The sequence below is a fragment of the Lissotriton vulgaris genome, chromosome 10, assembly GCF_964263255.1.
Source record: "Lissotriton vulgaris chromosome 10, aLisVul1.2, whole genome shotgun sequence".
In the NCBI taxonomy this organism is placed as follows: domain Eukaryota; kingdom Metazoa; phylum Chordata; class Amphibia; order Caudata; family Salamandridae; genus Lissotriton; species Lissotriton vulgaris.
The window spans coordinates 788,136,025-788,159,331 of NC_141698.1; the positions used below are offsets into that span (position 1 = coordinate 788,136,025).

Consider the following 23,307-nt stretch of genomic DNA (forward strand, 5'->3'; position numbering starts at 1 on the left):
AAAATCTGAATGTAGTAATTTCTGTGGACGGCCATGCTGCAATCTCCCGCTACAAACGGAACACGTCAGGTCGAAGAGCAAAGCTATAGTTACTCAGGCAACGACGCGGGGATGAAGCCAATGGTGGAATGAACGGAACTAGAACTTGTGAAGCAAACTTTATCTTGTAAAGATTAAAAGTGGCAGCCATTTTAGCACAGTACATGAATGTAATCAACATATTTCTCCCTCAAGGAAACAACCGTACAGTGTTAGGAAAATGAAATATACTGAAACAGCTGTTAATGAATAACATTTTTGGATTTCTTTCTATAACTGATAAAATATTGTTAAATAAGAACTGTTCTAATGTTACATGCTTTTTACATAATCGCTATTTGAATTAATAAAAGGAAGCTCAACTTTTTAGAAATGGCAGCACTGTTTATTTTAACTGTTTTGTCTGACCTCTGCGTTTACCCCACAGCATATCAAAAGGGATGTTTTCAAGATTTCCTGTACTGAAGAGGCTCTTTTTTCAGGTGTCTTAATAAAAACATTACAGCTCGGCATGCTGCGCCGCCACAATTATAAAGCAGTCCATAAGCAGGGCAGCAGCGAGCCAGCAGAGCTGGAGAGGAGGCAGCAGTGCATAACAAAAGAAAGGCACGGCCGCCATATGCGTAGCTGCAGCTCCTCATGCGGCGCTGTCACAAGTATAAAAAAAAGAGCTCTTGAAACAACATAGGATCATTGGAATCGGAAGAAAACTGTACTTGAGCGGTGCTCCTCTATGAAGAAATGGAAGTGACTTTTCGCTGGATGAACCATTTAGAAAGCCGCAAATAAGAGCGATATGGCACTTAACCAATGGTAAGCCAACAGGCGAAAAGCAAGTCCTTTATCTACTACTGCATGTGTTCCAGACAGCGCATGCGCGCTGCCTAGGCTCGACCTAAAAATAAATGCAGTAGAGTTATTTTGTGGGTGTCCGCATGGTTGGAGTGCACGCCAACAAAATGATGAAGGCAGCATAATCAAAGGCTTTAAAAAAAAATCTTGTGTTTAGACACGCTGCTGAACATTGCGGATGCTGTGCAGTGGGGCTAAAAAACATGGAAAATTTGAACAGGCCACAAGGGGGGGACAAATCAGCTTTGCCAATGCTGGTTACTAAACATATTTGGTGAAGTTAGACTGGTTATAACATGTAATGATCTCTCAGGGTTACTTGAGCCGTTTTTTACACCACACATCTATTGTGGTCATGCATCCTTCTTGATTTATTGAACCGCATTTGTTAATCGCGGCAAAAAGATGAAATTAGTTAAATTTCACAATCCATATTTTACACTTACTGGATTATCAATGTATATCAAAGAATAATGCGAAGTCCAGGGATACTTCCGTGCACTCACTAAAAAGGAAATAAAACAAAATACACATTTTTATTTACTTCAGAATTAAACATAACACATGTCCAAATTAAACATTATAAAATCCTCCTACAAATGGATATTTTTCGCATCACACATTTATATCGATGGGTAACTATAATAGGATTGTCTACATGTCATCTACAAAGTTTTTATTGATTATCCCATGCTCATCCTTTCTGAATCCACAGAGAACCGTGCCACCTCTCACATGCATTGCAGACTCAGTTTAACCCAGATTTCTGTATCAAGACCTCTGAAATACACATGATGGGGAACACCACAAGGTCACACACAGCACCCTCATCAATCATAGAATCAGCACAACACAAATGAGACAGTATAACACAGACTGCCACACACTTCATTCCAGACACAGCAAAGCAATGCAACACAATTAAGAGATGAAAATTCAAGGAATTACACAAAACCACAACAAAACATGACAGTTAACGAGCACAGTAGCGAACATCAGCCACAAACAACACACGTAAAGATTGCCACTGCTATTGTTGGGGAACATTTATAGCATGCAATACCTGTTACAGGGGCATGTAAACACAGGCAATTGTGATTAGATGAGCACATGGAAGCAAGTAATACATTTTTCTGATATCATTAACCTGTACACCTGAAATGACTTAATTCTTACTAGTTGTTGCAAGTGCTACTAGTAAACATTTAGTGCCTGAGGAGAGGCAGTACGTACTATTAAGAGGTTGGTATGGAAACCGGCATGCAAACAGTGACAATATAAGGGGTATTTAAAAAATGCTACTGATGTTACAGGGGCATATATAAGCTGGCAACGAGAAAGTGTTGTGCATGGCAATGAAATGTATCTACAAGCCTTGACATACTAGTAAACAGGAGCTTTACCTTTTCAATTAAATGGTTTGTATTGACTTGTATCCCTTCTAATTTGTTCATCAGAGGTAAACTCAGAAATGGCTAAAACACAATTTTGAATACTTGATGCATAGGCTGCCTTGCAATGATATTGCTGGAAGCAAGTGAACGACTCAGCTGGTAAGCAGAGAGATGCATGGAGTCCGCATCATTGAACACCGTGACCTTAAAACACTGACATCGCTGCTGTTTATAACTATATTGCTTTCGATGTAGGCCCAGTATGGGTATAGGAATATAGATGAGCAATGCTTAGATTTATTTACACTCCACCCCACCAGTCTGGTTACACTACTGAGAACATCTTTCAAGGAGATCAAAGCTGCCACTGAAAGCAATGAGGGATTGCAAGTGGATGAGAGCGCTTATCACCAGCTAGAACACCAAGTAGAACTCCAAATGTGGGCCGATGTGCATGACGGTCTATATTCACGACACTTAGTAACAAAAAGCAAAAGTTATTTTCACAATTTTGGACATTGGTGTGTTCTTCCATCATTATTACTTTTGTTGATGATCAGGCTTTTATTGGGGTTTAATTTAAGGAAGAAACGGGTAATGCCGTATTCCTCCTTGTAAGGCACTTATTCCAAAATACTTATGTAGATGTACATAAAGATGACAGGAAACGGGCAGGTTCATGTGAAGACATTTCAGTAGAAAAGATGCATTGAGGTAATATGATATCTGGATAGACAAGCACAATAAACGTGACCCAACCAGGAAATAGGTATTTCCTGCTCAATCCCTGAACATTTTCAAACAGATATGGATGTGTGCCCCTGACCTCACTGCAGTGACTGGACACAGACATGAGAACAAGTTACCTACCTTCAGTACCCTTCTTTATAGTGAACACTCCAACTGTAAATTCCTCGCCTATAGAATAACCATGGTATCAAACAGGGTCCGAAAAGCTTTCACTGCAGTGCTTCACCATGCGGCTCAGCAGTGACTCAATTCCACTCTAGAAGTGAACAGAGAGGAGCCGCATATAGGCACCACCCCAGTGTGCTGACATCAGTTCCTTTCTTGGCTCTGTATGCACCCTCCAACCAATCTACAGGACTTGTGAGGGAGTATTTTAGTCAAAAAGAGACAAATTCACAGAGCAGGGAGCACAGTTATAAATCTGCAGTTAGAGTATCCACCAAAAAGGGAGTTACCGAAGTTCAGTAAAGTTCTTCATATGGATACTTCGAACTTCAAATTCCTCACTTTTAAAACATATATCAAAGTAGTACCTCCCAAGGTAGAAGATCTGTCAAATGGCTCAGACCAAAAAGTTCTGCAGGTCTGAATGGGCAGAATGTCTATCCTTTTGGACCCGTCTGTCAATACAGTAGAGCTTCATGAATTTGTGTGCGGATACCAACGTTGCAGCCCGACAGATCAAGACCATGGCAAGTGCCAACACAGTGGTAGCAGCCTTGGCCCTGATGAGATGAGCCCTTAGACTTTCTGCTACAGAATGGCCAAGAAGCAGGCTCCAGAACACAATGCCGGGGACTATCCACCTTGACAAAGCCCTTTTCTGAATTTCATAAAAAGCAGAGCATCCACTCTTGTGCAATCGAGGTAAAAACTCAAGGTTCTCTTGAAGTCCAACCAAAGGAGTCTACATTCGGTTTTCAAGTGTCGAGGAGGAGCAAAATACGTTGGGAGGTTAATGGATCACTCAACATGTAAGAGTCATGACTTTTGGCAGAAAGGACATCCTGGTCCTCTTCACCAGTTTATCTGAGAAAAAGGTGGTGTAAGGTGGCTGCACCATGAGATTTCTTTTTTTTTTTGGAAAACCTTTATTGAAAAGTCAAAGCACACAGCTATTCAGCCTTACATTCCTGAGGATAGGCAGCATTATAAAGAACGGAGAAGAGGTGCGCACAAATCAAGTCGAGGAGCAAATCCGGTTTAATTTTATATTATAAATAAGAAACCTAAGGAAACAACAAGAAGGGAACAATAAAGAAAGGAAGTGGCAAGATACAACACATGAGCGGCAATGCACGATTCCAGGGGGCGGGTGGGACCATTTAGCTCTCTGTAATAACCATACTGGAAAAGCATACAGAGTGAGGGGGGGGGAAGAAAACCAGGATTCCGTTTAAGTAAAAAGTTGGGCGGAAGGAAGGGCTAGGGAGAGAGACGAACCTCCAGCGGACCTGTATCGGGGGGCACACAAATATCACCTCTATATTCATTCCACGCACCCCAGACAACCCCCCACCTCTTGGGCTTACCCCTGGCCACATACACAGTTTTCTCACGGAGCATGCATCAATCCATATTGGTTTTCCACAGTTCCACGGTGGGGGGAGTCGGGGCACCCCACTTTTGAGCAATGTCTCGCTTGGCCACCATGTACCCCAACGTGACCCAACGGGTTTGAGCAGTAGTGTAGTCAGTCGGACCCCACACGTTCAACAGGCAGCGTCGAGCTTCTGCAGTCAAATCCACACCAGTCACCTCACGCATGACCACATGCACCCGTTCCCAATAGGAAGCAATAACCTGGCATTCCCAGATGGTATGCATGAAAGTGGCCAGTGCACCGCACCCACGCCTACAGAGACCATCCACGGAGAGCCCCATGTGAATCAGTCTAGGGCCAGTTACATAAACTCTGTGGAGTATCTTCAATTGGACTAAGCGCAGCCTAGCCAAAATTGCCACTTCTTTGGGGGAAGACACTGCACACTGCCAATCCTCATCATCCAACTCCATCCCATCACGCACCCACTGATCTCTCACATTCAACAACAGATCCGTCCGAACATTTATCAGCTTTTTATAGGTCAGGGAAATGGCACTGTCAGGCATATGGCCGTCCAGCACCCTATCTTCCAGCGGGGATGATTCGGGGACCTTCTCACCAATAGGAAGGGCAGACGTAAGGGCATGTCTCAATTGGGCGTATCTGAAATACTCTGTGGCACCCAGTTGGAATTCAGTTTTCAGACCCTCAAAAGACTTGATTTCCCCCTTGGCCATCACATCAGCCACCTTGGAAATACCAATGAGGTTCCACCGGTCAAACCCCTTCGAGTGCCACAGCCTACCTAGCAAGTCAGAGTCATAAAGTGGAGTGGCCATAGTAAGTCTGCCCTTCCACCCCAATGCTTTCGTAATGGCCCCCCAAATGTGCACAGCAGTCTTGGTGGGACCAGTCATTTTTCCATCCAGAGATTTAGAGTATAGCGCTCTGTAGTACATCCCATCATTCAAGAGCCAACGGTCCATGGCGTACCCCGGACTCTCCGCCGGTCCATAAAAGCCGTGATTAAGGGCGGCCAATTGGGAGGCCCAATAGTACCGGCGGATGTCAGGCAGAGCATTACCGCCATCGTACCAGGGGATAGTCAGTTTAACTACAGTGATACGTGGCCTACCCTCCCACAAGAGGGTCCGCTGTAGACCTTCAATTTCCTTGAAATATTTGGAAGGGACAGGATCTTGCGTGTTCTGGAGCGCGTATAAGAATCTCGGCAGGGACATCATCTTGAACAATGCCGCGCGGCCCAGCAGGGACAGCGGCAACCTTTTCCAGCCCTCCACATCGCGCCTGAGGCGCGCAAGAGGGGGAAGCAAGTTGTTAGTGCATCGTGCCCTGGCATCCGTTGATATATAGATACCCAGGTACTTAAACCCCTGCTGCGAGACCTGTATAGCGCAACCCCTAGGAAGACGTGGGGTTTCTCCACTGAGCACATAGAGATAGGATTTCGACCAGTTAATAACTAGGCCCGAGTACCCACCAAAAGTGCTCAACACGTCAAAAGCCACAATCAAAGACCGACAAGGGGAAGTGAGATAGAGCAGGATATCGTCCGCGTACAATGAGACTCGGTCCTCAAAGCCCGGTGACCACTTGATCCCACAGATGTCAGGGTGGGTGCATATCCAGGCAGCGAGCGGCTCAAGCGCTAAAGCAAAAAGGAGCGGCGACAGTGGACAACCCTGTCTAGTACCCCTGCGCAAGGCAAAGGAAGCCGACACCCGGCCGTTGACCGTTACATTGGCCAACGGGGAGGCATAGAGAAGCCTGACCCAACCAATAAAGTCGGGGCCAAACCCAAACTTGGACAACACCGCCCAAAGATAATTCCATTCGAGGGAATCAAACGCCATCGTCGCGTCCAGTGAAGCCAGGACGGTCGGCTCGCAGAGTTTGTGCACCCGCGCCATGACAGCGTGAAGCCTCCGAAGATTAAGAGCGGTGTTGCGGTGAGGTATAAAGCCCGACTGATCCGGATGGACTAAGTCGGCGATCACACCCACCAGCCGGTTAGCCAGTAACTTAGCCAGAATCTTGGGTTGGGCATTCAGCAGGGAGATCGGGCGGTACGATCTGCAAAGGTCCCTGGGCTTCCCCTGCTTATGAATAACCACAATGGTGGCCAATCGCTGGTCCAGCGGAAGCTCACCAGCTTCACGAGCCTCCAAAAACATACGCCGCAGGGGCACTGCGACGGTGTCAGCCTTAATCTTGTAGAGTTCCACCGGAAGACCGTTGGGACCGGGAGCCTTGCCAGAGTGCAAAGATCGTATCGCGAGCGCCACCTCAGCCGTAATATGTCGTCGCGTTCGGTGTCCGACAGGCAAGGGAGCTCAACTCCCTCCAGAAAAGAGGCCGAGTCCGACTCAGTCAAGGTGGAGACCGAGGTGTAAACCGTCTCGAAATAGTCGGCAAAAGCCGAAACAATAGCGCTGGGGTCAGTAACAACCACCCCGTCCTCACCCAGAACCTTGGGCACCACGCGGGAAGCCATCTCCCTCCTATCCAACCAGGCAAGGAGCTTGCCCGCCTTGTCCCCTGCATCATAGATCCTCCCTTGCTGTTCCCTGCCCATCGCATTAGCAGCGTCAGTGGCAGTGACTCGATAATCCGACTGCTTTAAGGAGAGGGCGTGCAGCAAGTCGGGTGTCGGGTCTGTTTCCAGTTGAGAATCAAGGTCTTCAATTTCCGACTCCAACCGCACCATTTCCTCATCCCTGCGTCTGCGCACCTCGGCTATTAAGGAGAAGGCTTCTCCTCGCAGGACAGTTTTGAAGGCCTCCCACAGAGATAAGGCCGACGATACCGAGCCTGTATTCTCGGAGAAATACAGGTCGATAGCTTTAGCTAGGAGGTCACGAGTTTTGGGGTTGCGAAAGTACCAAGGATTGACCGGTACTAGTCTAGAGGTTGCCACAATACCAAAGTCAAACGACACCCAGACCGGGGAGTGGTCCGATATGCCTCTGGCCATCAGGCGGGCTCCGGAAACGGACGATGCCTGGACCGCCGGAGTCAAGATATAGTCAATCCTGGAGAGGCTTCCGTGCGCGCCCAAGTGAAAGGAGTACTGCCGCTGGGTGGGATGGAGAAGCCGCCAACAATCAATAAGACCCATAGAGCTCAGGAAATTTGGGAGCCATGATTGCGCACTACAAAGATCTCTGGATGGAAAACGGTCAAGGGTCCCCGACACCACCGCATTAAAATCCCCACCAAGATTAAGCAATCCCTCCGGCAGGCCCAAAATGGGGCCCCCGAGATCCTGGAAGGTAGTCTTCTGCAGGCCGGGGGGGACATAAACAGAAACCAAAACCAGGGTACGCCTCTCCCATCTACCCACAACGGCAACATAGCGGCCTCTGTCATCAATCACCCTAGTCTCCACCTCCAATGGGAGAGACATGCGCACCATGATCCCAACCCCTCGGGATCCCGAAGAGAACCCGGAGTGAGCCACCATCTTAAACCCTTTCCTATTGAGTGCGTGGCACGTATTGCCAATGAGATGCGTCTCCTGACATCGGGTACACACCGTTTAAACATCTGCAATACAACCCCACGTTTAATGCGATCCCCCAGCCCGTTCACATTCCAACTCAACACGTTTAATGTCTTACCCCTCATCATCAAAGAAGCACCGTCCCAACCACCACCCCCAGAAAACAGCTACCGCAACATAGTAAACCGGAGAGTAATCACCTTGCCTCAAGAGAAAAGAAAAAGGAGAAACATAAGGAAAACACTCAAACCAACCACCCCCCACCCTGCACCCCTGCATTAGACTAAGAAGCCCCCCCCAACCAGCAGTGTGCCTGTCGCCCCCAAAAACGAATCTACAGAAAGCCCCTGAGGAGTAAGGAGACATCCTATCACCCCCCGTTATCCTCCAGAGTTGAAAAGCAGCATTAGAGTCAGACGTTGAGGCAAGGTGTCCAGCCAGTCCCCAGCATCCTCCGGCAAGTCAAAGAACACCACCCGGGCGCCATGTTCTATCCGAAGCTTCGCCGGGAATAGCATGGAGTACTTCATCCCCATCTCCCTCAGCCTACGCTTGACGCCCATAAAACTTTGCCGGCGTTTCTGAACCGCTTGAGTGAAGTCGGGGAAGAAGTTCACATCGGCATTCTGGAATTTCAACGGACCACCTCTTCTCGATGCCTGCAGGATCGCATCTCGGTCCCTGTAGTTGAAAAGTCTGGCAATGATGGGGCGCGGAGATGCCCCCAGTTTCGGTTGGCCACCGGGTAGTCTGTGTGCTCGCTCCACCGAAAAGAACTTGCTCAGTCCACCGGGAGCCAAGTGCTTCAACACCAAGTTCTCAACAAAGAGATCGGCAGCGTCTTCCTTGGCGCCCTCCGGCACACCGATAATGCGGACGTTCTGGCGCCTTGCCCGTCCTTCAAAATCATCGAGCCTGCGTGCAAGCAGCGTGTTAGCGGATTTCAGGTCCCGAACCTCCGATTGCACGTCGGACATATCGGTAGTCAAACTCGACGTCTTAATGTCGAGCGACTTGACTCTGTCGTTCGTCTTTCTGAGGTCGGCCCTGATAAGGTTGACTTCAATCGCCAACGTGTCGACCTTGTGCGACAACACTTCGTGCTGCTTGTGCATTTCGGCCTTGATGCCCGCAATGTCCCCCATAACATCCCGGAGGGTGGGTTCAGCATCGTCCGGAGACACATCTCGCTGCGAGTCTTTAGTACGGCCTGAAGCACCGGGCGATCCCTTTGGGAGCGAGAAACGTTCAGAGATGGTGGTCTGCGAGAGGGAAGGTTTCCTGCTGACTCTCGGGGGCTTCCCTTTGTCCGGGTCACCTCTGCCCGCCATGATGGGCGACGGGGGAATCACAGCCCAGAGAGAGGTCCAACCGGCACTACCACTTCCAGACGGCAGAAATCAATAATCACCTCCACCGTCTCATCAGGATGTCAGGCCGCTGGACAATCTGATCTGGCCACCAGCGCAGATCGGGGCAGCTCCAACCCTCTCGGGCTGCCACCGTGTGGAAGCACCACCGTCCCCCTCGTAATGCCAGACTGTTATGGCGTTGTCGTCGCCAATCTTCCCCACGGTGTAACTCAGCGCAGGAAACCCGGATCTTCGATCGGAGAACGGGCCCCGCCTCAGCAACAGCACCGCAACAGATTCCCACTACTGTGGGACAGGATAGGTAGCAGGATCAATACGGAGGATCGGAGGGTCTTCGGAGCTCCGAGCTCACGCGGCCATCTTGGTTGCCCGCGAAGCTCCTCCTCCTTGCACCATGAGATTTTGAAGCACCGCCTCTTGTGACCAGCTAAAGTGTCATGATGAGGAAGAGAGTCTTTAGAGTCCATACACGTAGCAAGGACCTGTGCATGGACTCAAAGGGAGTACATATGAGGAAAGTCAGTACCAAATTGAGATCCCACTGTGGGTTATCACAAACTGTTTTGGAAGAAACATGTGGGTTAAACCTTTTAGAAACTTGATCAAACAGGAGATTTAAGACGGCTGGTCATCCAAAAGCAAAAAAGGTAACAAATAACTAACTGTGCCCATATTAAGCCAGTGCTGGGTCAAAGACAACAACAATAAAACATTAGACAGTTTGGTCTGCAACAGATCTAGGTTGCGGGCTCCACACCAGGCCACATACCTGTCCCAGCACCCAGTGTAAACTGACTTTTTAGAAGGACATGCAGCAAGGATAACATCCACAACAATAGGAGGTAGGTCAAACACAGTCAACTTATAAAGCTCAATCTCCACGTATGGAGCTATATATTCCAGAGTTTTTGGTGCAGAACACAGCTCTGCTGGTGTGATAGAAAATTCTCCTAAAGCAATGGGTTGATCAGAGGACAGATGCTCATGTCCAGAAGTGCCAAGTAAGACACTCATCTGGCCCAATCCAGAGACAATATGATGACCGGGGCTCGATCATTCCGGATCATCATCATCATCATCATCATCTTGGGGCAGGAGAAGGAGAAAGGCATACAGGAGTCCTGTGCTTCACTGTAATCTGAATGAGTGTCCTACAGAGAGCCTTCTTGGAACTCCAATGTGCAAAAGCTCTGATGTAGTACAATCAATGATTGCGAAAGCATCTAGCCAGGGTTCTCACCAATGTTGGAAAATACCCTGCCTGGCGTCGTGGGCGATGTGCCAAATACGCCGTCCCCTCCCTCCCGCGGTCTATGGGGTGAAAGTTCATCCCTTGTGAAGTGCTTTTAATTTTTGTCTCTCAACCAGAGACCAAGAGGCTGTGTGCGTCCCGCCTTTTTTGGTTGGTGAAGCCCCCTTGGTTTTTTTGCACTTCACAGACACCTTTTTACTTTCAAGTCCTTTGGTAGGGTGGGCCTTCGCGTGCCCATACCGCCGGGGTTTATTCATTCTAGGTCCTGACGAATGCCAGGTTAATTACACCATACCGGCTGAAACATGTTGACCAATCACTTCTTCACCTAATGTTATTGGAAGCAGACCATCCAATTAGTTGGCCTTGCTTACCAACACATTTTTAACCTTGCCCTTGATGATCATATATTAAAACAATTTTTGATACATACAAGGCAATTTTAAGTCACCACCCCACTCTGTTCACATAACTCACCACATAGCCCTCACCTCTTCACATTACCAGCTCCGCAGCAAATCTGGCGTTGCAGCACACTGGGGTGACATTCGGTCACACCCAGTGGGGCCCGATGAAGCAAGTCACCGACCAGGTTGGTGAGTGAGGGCTTTCATAACAAACCTAATGGGCTTTGTTGGTTTCTTGTGCTCCGTTTATATCTGTACCTAATTAACACAGGAACACTCTTTTGTTGTTGTTTTCTGGAAAATACCCTGTGCCACCTCACGTTGCAACCGCCCTAATGATCTGCCAGGCACTGTAGGCCGAGCTTGTCCGTCTTGTTATTTAGAGATGCCACCATACTGTTTACGATCAGAGAGACGTCCTGATGCTCCAGCCAATTCCAGAGGCGTAGAGACTCTTGGCACAGGACAAAGGAGACCGCCATAACCTTGTTTGTTGCAGTACCGCGTGGTGGTGGAGTTGTCCATGAGAACCTGTAAGAAGTCCTTAAATGACGGGCAAAGACCCTTGGTTCAGATTGATGTGGAGTTGCGCTTCTGCCAAAGACCAGAGTCCTCTGATCACCACCTCTCCAAGATTATCCCACAACCCATAGGGACACATCCATCACTACCCATCAGGTATGGGTGGGTAAGGAAAGTTGTCTGCCACTGTCAAAATGCGGTGAGCAGCCACCATTTCAGATCTGTAGCAGTCACCTCTAAACAGATTCCACTGCAGATCCAGTATATGACACCAGGCACAGTTGAAGCAGGAGGCCACGAGGCCATGAAGCCTAAGAACCACTCTCACGGAGACAAAGGGCAGAGGCTATAACATTAGGTTCGTAGCCCAAACGTCTTGTACTTGTGATGAAGGAAGTCCCTTAACAATATCCTATCCAAGAAGGCTCCGATAAAAGTAAGCCTCTACGAAGGAGTAGTCTGGTGTAAATTCAATATGTGGGTCATGAACCCAAAGGATGTCAAGAGGTTCACGGTCATCTGGAGGTGGTCTGAGATGCAATGTAGGTAACCCGCTTTCAACAGACAGTCATAGGGGTAGGGGGAAGCTGGTATCTTAATCCTCCGAAGATGTGCAGCCTCATTTTTGTGAGCAACTGAGGTATGCTGGTAAGGCAGAAGGGTAGCAAGGCAGATTGAAAATGCTCCTAGCCTACCTTGAACTACAGGCATCTGTGGGACAGCAGGAAGGGCAAGAACAGGACTTAGACCAGGTGCCCATTAATTTGTCAGCTCAGATGTGGTATGCAGAGGCAGTAAAACCTCTGTAAATACAAAGTTTTAACTTCCAGAGAAGGGATTTGTAGGTCCTAAACCTCAGCTGCACACCTAATAACCAAAGAAAATAAATTAATTTATTCTGTTGGTGCCCTGTGAGGTGGCGAGTCGGGTGTTTGCAAAAATCAATCCAGTATCATGGCTCCATGTATAGGTTGTTGTCTTTATATTGTGAAGGAAAAACATACCCATCATCTCTATTCTCACACACATGCAATTCTTGAGTCAAATCCAAACAGCTCTGCTGCAGAAGCAGTGTTGTCAGAATGACTGTATGTAGACCAGGTGCATCAGGGTGAATCTGAGACGTGAACTTGGTCAAGGCAGAAACAAGTTTGGCAAATAGTTGGGCACCAGTATTGATAAAGGACCCTCCTCCAGCTCTGTTGCATAAGCTATTACTTTGGTATAGCTCCAGTGGCAATCAGCATGGCTTGCAGGTGTGGGGGGAGGGGGAGGGGTTGGGTATATATATATATATATATATATATATATATATATATATATATATATATATATATATATATTGCCGCCGGGTCCGGCATCTCTACTCCTGCTCTCCTCGTCGGACTCGAGGAACAGACAGGAAGCACAGCCAGGCTCCCACAACCAATCACAACGCCCTCCCTGGACCAGAAACTAGCATCCTAGGGCATTTTTCGGGGTTACACCCCGTATCAGCCAGACCAGCTTGAATCCAGTGGCAAAGTCAGTAAGGGAACCACGTCTGGGCATACCCATGGCCACTTAGGGCGAACTGGGTTTAAGCCATCATTCTCTTTGTGTTTGCTTTATTCGCCCTAAGTTGGCAGAGTATGCTGAGACGTGGATCCCTTGCCTACTTTGCCACTGGATTCAAGATAGCCTGACTAATGAGGGGTGTCACCCCAAAAGCGGTCCCAGGATGATTTTTTCCCAGTCCAGGGAGGACCTGCCTTGGCAGTTTGTGCTGGACTGTTCCCATCAGGAGCAGGGTCAAGATTGATTTGCATATGGCTAGGTCTTAACTGGGGTGGCGAAGTGAGCTAAAGAACGTTGATGGATTCAACCCAAATCTAATAGTGACTGGGGGTGAGTGTCTGACACGTTTCAGCGCTCCATCCATCATCTCCTTGTGTTTGCTTTGACAGAGATTATGGGCATCAATGTGTGCATCCCAGACATTTCCTTATGAACATATATAGGCAAAAGGATGTCAATTCAGACTAAATTAATTAGTATCATACTGGCTAACATAGACCCTAGTCTGTTTATATAAACGAAGCCAACAGTAGTATTGCTGTAGCATAGATACGGTTGCGTTGATTATGCATTAGCAGATGCCAACCCTTCGTAGGCTACTTTGATTAAATCTAATATAGGCAGACTATTAGTTTTTATTCTGTCTCCTACTCGTGGTATCATCACTTCAGGAATGCCAGTTGAATTGAGAGTGTACGAGTATTTGGGAGGAAAGCCTGTAGAGGTTTCCCACCTTGCTTAGTTGCATTTGGCTGTTAAAATCTTCCTTTGAGATCTGGTTAGGACTGCTAGTTTGATGGACTGAATTGCAGCCTCTGCGGCTAAATCAGCTGCACAGTTCCGCTTGGTGTGAATGGCATCACGCTTGTAAGATAGCTACCTTTCCCCAAGGCTGTTTATTATTTATAGATTTTTCCTTTGAATCCTTGAATCCATTCAGTCCCCAATGCCGCAAATCGATGTTTTAACCTTGCACACCAAAGGATGAGTCTGACACATTAGGTGTGGGAACTGTCTGTATGTGTTCTTATTTAAACTTGACGGGGTGAAAACTAGATATTTGACCCAGGCGAATGTTGTATCTAGGTCTTCAATAAAATGGCTTGACGCCTGGTCCACAACATCTACGTCTAATGGCAGACATGGCAATTATTAAGCATAAATCAGAAAACATGGCGACTTCCATTGTTTAAGAGTGAGAAGATGGGGAACTTAGTTAGCCAAGATGGGCCTACATAAGATGGAGTTGGACCTTAGGGGCTTTACGTCATCCCCAGCTAGTACGTCTGAATGCAACATTACACGGGTGTGTCTAACCAATAGGGATTTATCTAATATATAGGGAAATCCATGCTCTCTAATTACGGAAGTCTAAAATACTTAGAAAAAATACACTTAATCAAACTATGTATGTAAAATACAATAAAAAGCCTTTACCTTCATACGGAGACTGAGATGGTGGCGTGTTTTCTAATGGCGTTTGGGAAGACATTTGGCCTTCGAGTGTACTGGATAAAGACCAGCCTATTCCCGATCCATTGAGACAGAGGACTTCCCTGATGTTGTTGACATGCGGAGGGAGCAGACTATGGTACAATATGTCAGGGTCCTGATTTATCAGACTCCCCCGACCTCTTAGAGAGCAGTATAAGTGCGGGTCGTTGAATTGTCTAAACTACAACGTGCGACAACCGATGGTGGGATGAATGCCCCTGATTTTTATTCTTATTATCTGGGGTCGCAGTTGCAATGGTTTATGGGTTGTTTCCAGGAAGGGAGGCCCCCTGAGATAATGAGGCTGCTAGGCTGCTAGAGCCTCCCAGTTTTCAGTAGCTGGGAACCCTTACCCTCAACCTCCAGATTGGCTGCTCCTATGGGTGGTATGACCTGGCAGTCCTCAGAACCTGTTGGATGAGGGTTGTTAGTCTTGCCCATATACTGTCTCACTACTCTCCAAATCTCCTACTGCGGCTGCTCGTTAAGCAATTGCGTGGAGGGGGATCGTCTGCTGGAATGGGAGGAGGCTGCTCTACATACTGTGGTTGAGTTATTCGCTGATGGAGTGCTGTGACAATTTGCTGATCTATGTGCGTAGTTTGCCATTCAAGCGGGTCAGTTCCTGGTCTATGGCACTCTGACTACAGCGCTGCACACCATTTGTGGAGGGTGCAGAGTAGAGCAGTGAAGGCTTCATAGTTGCCGCTTCCTTTGTGATACATCTAATCTCCATCGGCTGGTCTCAGGATTGTACAGGTGATGATATGCGTTTCCCCTTCAAAGTGGTACAAACCATTGGTAGACTGACCTGGGGGGCCCGTTTGACATTGGAGGACAAGGCCAAAATGTGGACAGTGGTGCTTAAAGTCCCCCTGAATGCCTATGCTGCCTTGATACTACTGACATACTGTGGGAATATCTTAGAGTTGACCTTTCATGGTACGCATTCCAAGGGAGGCTCCAGCTCAGTTCCTGAGCCTCTCACCCTAGTCGTCTGCTGAGCCTCTACACGCGACCTGCTAAACATGGACTCACTACTCTGTTCATTGACCTAACTTTAGTGCTTGCCAAGTATAGAATTACGATGCACTGGAAACATGCGGAGGGTCCCCACTAGGAGGGCTGGAGAGCAGACTTATTATAATGGCCGACATGGAAAGGGATAATTTTGCTCCACAACACGCACCAGGGTAGGAGGCCCATGGAGTTTGCATGTGCATGGGGCACTGTTTTGGCGGACTTTCAGGGGACAAGCGTGAGGGGGATGATTCTCAGTAGCGGATTCTGCAGGTGGTCAATCAGACCTTTTCGGGTCCTTGTTGTTGAGACATCGGAATACCGGGTTGGTATTGCTGATCCCCTGATGCTATTAATTATCACTGAGATTAAGCAGAGACAGTGTGACACTAGGGGAGGGCTGTCTTATTACTGTATTATTTTGTTGAGATTCCTGCAGGTATGGGTAGGGTAGACGCCAGGAACGGAGGTAGGGAGTTGATTTTTTTTTGGGATGTTTTTGGACAGAGCTCGTTTCCTATTATGCATTGCATCGTCCTATTTGTATTGCACATGCTATTTTGATTTGCTCCCCCGGCAGGATACTTTTTAATGCATATTTCAACTGATTGGGACCATATTATCGAACCTTATGATGTGGATAGCATGTGTTGTACTTTTGTTTATTTTTATTCTATATGCAACATTGGTTCTCTGCTTAGTTTAGATCAATAAAACTCACCTTGCAAAAAAAATAATCTAAGATAAAAATCATTCAATACCAAATACATAGATAAAGCATAAAGCAAAGGTAATCAATGCATCAGATGTAATGGCAAAAATTATACATGTAAGTAATCAAATAAGCAATATATATATTGTAGCCAATCTAAAATGTTTTATGCTGATTGGCAATTAAACATACTAGTGATGATATGGAGAAGGCCTGATTAAAAATATGTGGTATAAAATAAAAGGAAAATTTAAAGAGTCCTAATAAAAGGTATAGTTCATATAGCCTTTTGTGTTATATATGGTGAAAAAATATATCCCTTGGTCGGCTTCCGTGTTGAGTTAATTTCATGCGGACATCAGCGGGTGCACACGCAGCATAAGTATGATCTTTACAAAAACCAAACAGAGGGGTTTGTAGTTTACAATCTGTGTATTCGATTGACCAGCAATTCAATTAGTTGCTTGTCTGAGGTAATCAACGGTAATTGCAGCTCCTCTCCAGGGGGCTTGAAAGATGACCTAGAGTAAAGCCACTTATCAAGAGCTGCATGGAAAAGTGCCACCGTTTATATTGCTCCATTATAGGTGGCACCCTCTTGCTCAGCATTGTTTCTGGTGCTCATATAGAGGTTCAACAATCGTTTCCATATCAAGATAAGCCACGAGGGCTGTTCCAGTGGTAAGTCTAAGAAATTTCAGTCAGACAGTTTATGCACCATAACTCAGGTTTAGACCTACAAATTCGCACAGTGCAGTGTGTCACACGATATTGGCTCCCTTCAAATGGACACTCAGTGAGGAGCCGATATCACACAGTGGCACGAAAAACGAGCTGGAAACCACTGCAAAGAGTCGATTCAGCAAAAAATGTTTTTGGAGGCTTTTAAAAGCAGATGTCCATTATAGGGTGTGAAAACATCACTGGACCTCAACATCAGTCTCAGCAAGTTTGTTTTGTAAGAGGAGGGGGCTTGGTGGGGGTGGCGCAGACGTGCCTCTTGGGTATGTCAGGGCACAAGGCCACTGCCCTCCTCACTTGTTGAATTTGGTCTTAAGATTGTCCGGTCTGCAGTGTTTAATTGTATAGCATCCATTCGGCGAAATGTGAGCATCCAGTGCTCGCTGAGTTCAGATAGCCAAGCATATCCCATGGAGCATGTTCGAGTCTCTCTGCAGCTTTCTCCAGCTGAATACCTGTACTCCATGTTGTTGATTTCCTTGTCGGAACAGGAGAAAGATAATGATACCACAGTTGTTTATGATAATTGGAAATCCTCCAAAAAGGCTGGAGAACAAAGAATGAAAAAAATGACGGAATAAGTCAAAATACTGCTTTAAATACAGTCACCAGCCCAGATCCGGTGATCTTAAGAGTTATCACAGATTAATTACATTTTGCTTGTATGATATTAGAGAAATATCTCTGGTATTGTGCTTGTGTGTAACAACCAGAATTGAAGCAGTACTGGCTGTCTGCATATTATAAACTTCAACCGCTGAGGTCAAAGGGACTTCTTTTTGTAACAGGAAAGACAATAATTTGTTTAAACCGTCAAAATGCATGGATTTCATACTTCTACTGGGCCAAGGGATGATCCTAATGCTTTTTTAACCCCTTAAGTGCGGCGTAGAATCCGCCGCGGTGCAGACGTTTCCGTGCGTGCACAGGGCCGCGTTGGCCAACGGACATGCACAGCACTACAGAGGTAGTTTGCGACGGCTGTTGGCCGACCCACGCAATGAACGGGTTAAGGCGGAGGATAAAAGGTACTTCCACAACACCTTATAGTTTCTGAAGTTGTTATCAGGTATGGCTGACCATGTTCCAACCCACAACAAGTACCATTTATTAGATATAAATATGAACTATTATGCAGGAGTTCATGATGTGTCGGAATGGATGCAATATGGGAAACCGATAAAACAACTCAACCCTGGCTTCAAAGCGCTACACATTACGTGAATTGATTTGGTGTCACACAGAAGCCAGTGCTTAAGGGGATTTCTGCAATTTGCAGTAATAATGTACAAAGGGTCATCTTCATTTCCATTTAAACAGATGTGGGGACAAAAGAAACTTCAATGAATTGAACAATTGTGAATTATGCATAATTTCATACCAGCCAATAGATCTATATTCTTGACAGTCATGAAAATGAAAGGCTGGAATGGGCAATAAATATTGTCATGTATTAACCATGTAATAGGGGGGAGTTTCACTGGCTGTAAAGGGGGAGCATCTTCAACATGTTCTAAACTTAATAGGGTGTTTGTAGAGTCTTTCTTGGCCATTGTTATGTGTGCGAGCATCAAACTATATGGTTCAAACATGGTTGTTTATTGAGAAGTTGTTAACGCATGAAACCTGATTCACGTGTTTGTAGAGACCAATCTAGTTGCATAATTGCCCTTTACTGAACCTGCTCCTGTTGCAATAAATGCAGGTCTCCTTTCAGGAGGTCTAGGGCCGAGGACAAAATGGGATCTAAATAATATACACTTCTCGAAAGCGTGTGCAATCCTTTATCTATTACTGTTTGCATGTTTTCTTGATCTATTTGCCCAATTCTTTCTGCAGTTTTTCGCTGAATATTGATTTAATTCATTGTAAATTGCATATATTCCTGTGGCATGGAATCATTTAGTCCTCTCAGAAGAAAGTCAGAAAGAATCCATATTCTCAGTAATTGAGGAAAAGTGTTCTTTCCCACACGAAAGACTAGAGTGTTCCAGCCATCATTGGTATAGCTTACCTACAACAGGAGTAAAAGCCACTTTGGAAACTCCATTGCCCAGAAGTGCTGACATTGCGTGTTCTCGGCTGTGGTGAACATATTTGACCAAGGCTCTCTCCTCTGCTGAAAGAGACCTTGAACCACCTCTGGCTGGGGATGCCATTTGTCATCTGCTAGGCATCTTCGCCCTGGCGTTCAAATGCCCTGACATTCCGCCAGGTCAAGAAATGCAGGGCCTAATGACAAAGGGTCCATGACTCCATTCCGCCCAGTTTGTTGCTATACCACATGGCAGTGGTGTTGTCGAGGAACACCTGCACTAGCCTTCCTTCAATGGAGGGTAGAACGGCTTTCAATTCCAGCCGGACTGCCCGCAGTTCCAGTAGGCTGTTGTGGGGTCCAGATTCCGCCAGAGGCCTCTAATCTCCACCTCTTACAAATGGGCGCCCCATCTCAGGAGTGACACATCTGTCCCCACAGTCAGAACTGGTTCGGGAAGGGAGAGAGGTTTGCACATGACTCAATCACAGTTTGTTAAACACCACTGCAGATCTTTTTCAGTTACCTCCAAGATCTGGACCATGTCGGAAAGATTTCCCTGATGCAGTGCCCACCGGAATTCAGGTACAAATGCAGAACTCACATATGCCAGCAGGCATTTGTCACAAGCAGGAAGCAGAAGGCCATGAGATTAGGCAGCCTCAGATTAAGTCGCATCAAAATCCAGGATAGAGGCTAAAACATCAGTATCATAGTTAACAATCCTGGGCTCGCCATTCTGGAGGATAAGCCAAAACTGAACCATGCCCAGAATAGCTCAGATGAAAGAGAGTGCCTGTGAAAGGATCAGATGTGACTTTGGCACGTTGGTAGTGAGGCCCAGCGAGTGCAGGAGGTTGGCCATAGTCTGGAGGTGCGGGACGACTGCCTGGCTCGAGTTCGCCTTCAACAGCCAGTCATCGAGAAAGGGAATGACTGGTACTCCTGATGTCTGCAGATGAACTACAATCACCGCCATTACCTTAGTGAACACCTGAGGGGCCCTAGTAAGGCCAAAAGCAAGCATGAAGAACCGTAAGTGCTAGGGCCCAATGTGAACCACAGGTAACGTCTATGTGCAGGCAGGACGGGGATGAGGAAATATGCGTCTTGCAAGTCCAATGCTATCATCCAGTCTCCCTGTCCAAGGCAGACAGTAATATAGCAAGCACGAGCATTTTGAATTTCTCCTTTTTGAAGTAGAAATTGAGAGGAAGCAGGTGTAGCATATGACAAAGGCCTCAGTCTTTTTTGGGCACCATAAAGTAGCAGGAATATCAACAATGATACACTTCTTGCATCGGGACCTTTTTCATGGCTCCCATGGCCATGAGAGCTGCCACTTCCTGGAAGAGTAAGGAGAGATGGTCCTCGGTCAGCCTGTTGCAAGTAGGTGGCATAGGTGGAGGGTAGTCGTGAAAGGGAATAGGTAGAGTCCTTGGACAATCTGGAGAACCCAACGATCTTCTGTTACTGAGCTCCAGTTGTGCTGGTTATGGTGATATCCAACTGCCCACCGATTGCCCATGATGATTGGAGGATGAGCTAAAGAGGTTCCAAGGCTGTGACTGCCAGGGGGGTGGTGGACTAGCATGACCTCTGGGAACCCGACCTACAGGGTCTGGTGGTACTGCTTCCTTGGCCACGCAGAGGCTTGGGAGCTTGAGTTCAATGCTGGCTGGGTGGGTACAGGTGCAGCTGGAAGCCCCTTCCGTGCCACAAAGGGTGGACTGGGGTTGGCAGGAGCCATGGAAAGGCCTAAAGACCGGACCATAGCTCTGCTATCCTTGAAGCACTCCAGCTCTGAGGCTGTGTTGTCTCTGAAGCGATAGGAGGCATCTAAGAGCATGTCCATAATCGAGGCTTGAACATCCCTGAAAAGCCAGTCGTTCTCAGCCAGGCGTGGCACTACAAGGCCACTGATAAAGAATCAGGCATAACCAGACCACATCTTATCGTGTACTTGGCTGCATCTCTTCTGTCTGCCATAGCCTGGGAGAGTATGGCCCTGGCCTCCTCCGGGACCATAGGTTAGCACCTGTGCAAATGTATGCCACAGTGTATGGGAGTAATGGCCCAAAAGATATGCAGTGTTTCCGGAACACAGTGTAAGGCTGGTGAAAGAAAACATTATCTTGCCTAAGGTGTCTAGCCTCTAGGATTCCCTATCCGGTGGTGTGGTAGGGAATGCACCAGGCTTTAAACAGGAAGTGGAGGCTTAGAGCAAACTTTCCAGGGTAGGGTGTTGCATGAGAAAATTGGAGTGCTGTGGGCTAGGGGAAAGGCGGCAGGCAATTGCCTTGTTCAATTAGCCTTTGGAGAAGGGCTTGAACCAGGTCCCAAGTAGGACGTCTGTAAGAGCTTCATTAAAATGGTAGAAGTGGTTCTGAGGGGGTCAATCCCAGCTGAAGCACGACTTTTGTCAAGACGTTATTCTGGACTACCATAGCAAAAGAAGCTCCATCCTCCGTAGTCACAGTAGGAGGAGAGACCATTTCAGTATCTGGGGGTGTGTCGATTCCACTGGCATCCGCCAAGTCCTCACACCAGTCCATGTTAGAGTGTAGGCGCTAGTACTCCTTGTGGTCCGGTGTCCTCGCCCAATCTTCCCCAAGTTCTAGTCCATAAGAATAAGGCACAGGCTCCGGCCTGAAAAGCAAGGCTCCAGTTGGCGCTGGAGTGGGCATCAGGCAACGCCCCTCCAGCTCTGTGTCAGAGTAGAGATGAGAATGGGGACAGCACCGCTGGAGAGCGCAGGCATTGACATCTGGACTGGCATGGGGGAAGGTCGGTCAAAGTGGTATGATTGGACCCAGTCTGGACCCATCAGTGAGCCCAAAAGGCCCGACTGGCGCCAGAGGCAGATCTGCTCGGGGGTACCAGTAGTGACCCCTCCTGAACCCAGAGGACCCAAAGATGAACCAGTAGGGAGGTCCACCCAAAAAGGAGGTGCACGGGCTCATAAAAATTACTGAGTTAGAAGGGAGATGCTCTGGCTCTCTAACACTCTGGGAGGCACCGAGCCTGCCCAAGTGCAGGCTCAACCAAAGAGCCAGGCTTTGAATGATGATGCTTCCTCGCCTCGATGGATGCCTTAAATGGACAAGGTGAAATCAAAGACCTGATGGAATTCTTACTCTTTCTTTTTGTGGGACTTAATTGAAAGCCTCGACAACTTGGACTTCAAAGATCATCGACGGCTTCCAGCCAAGCTCAGGAACTTCCTCTCGTCTCGGATCGAGACTGTCGAGATAGAGTGGCAAGGGGCTTGAGGGAACACTTCCCCAAGACCTTTGGGTGCATGGCGTGGCCGTCGATGCAAGTCTTCATGTTGTCTTCCCACTAATGGCATCAGAGAAAATCAAGATGCAGATTCATCTGAGGAACCAGAATTCAATTTGGGCCTAGCGAAACATAGTTGCTTTTAATAATTAGCGTGATGCATCTAGTAGACTAACGAAGAGACGCAAACATTAATACACACACGAAATGTAATAATTTAGGAATTAGCATACACCATATTACACGTTTTTGTATCTAAATCACAGACAGTACCGCTGGACTCGACCGATGCCATTTTGTGGCATCGTTCGCTCACCGCACTAGTAAAACCTATTGTTGCATTCTGCCCAAGCCGTTCCCCTGAGAAATAACCCACTGTTGCAAACTGCTGTTTCTGCAGGTTAGGCCTGTCTAGGTTGTAGGTAGAGGGGGGGAGGCTGGATAAACACATTCCGAGGGGTGCTGTGCGGACTCTCTCGGAGTTAGCAGAAGGGAGTCACCCTCACAACCTTGCTATAATGAGATGAGCTAAACTAAGAACGCTTTGTTTCCCATATATGGTCTTTCCCCTGCACCAACCTGTACCAACTTGTATTTTTCCATCTTAGGTAACGGTTTCGAAATGTAACAGTATATATGTGATGTTATGACAATGTGCCAGCAGTCTTTTTGGCGGACCTCCTGGGGTTAGAGTTTGTTTGTTATAATAAACGATAGGACCTTCTACACTGCCAACTGACTGATTATTGGTAATTGGTATTGGGCTTCTACACTGCCAACTGACTGATTATTGGTAATTGGTATTGGG

General features: G+C 47.1%; 1 protein-coding gene across 2 annotated transcripts in view; it reads right to left on the reverse strand.

The window, feature by feature from the left end:
- Positions 1-23,307, reverse strand: part of CPVL (carboxypeptidase vitellogenic like) — a 632,086-nt gene that overhangs the window by 476,971 nt on the left and 131,808 nt on the right. For both annotated transcript variants that reach the window (XM_086941713.1, XM_086941714.1), the window contains exon 5: positions 1,338-1,396. In XM_086941713.1, the coding sequence (XP_086797839.1) occupies positions 1,338-1,396 (59 nt within the window). The remainder of the gene's footprint in view (positions 1-1,337; positions 1,397-23,307) is intronic.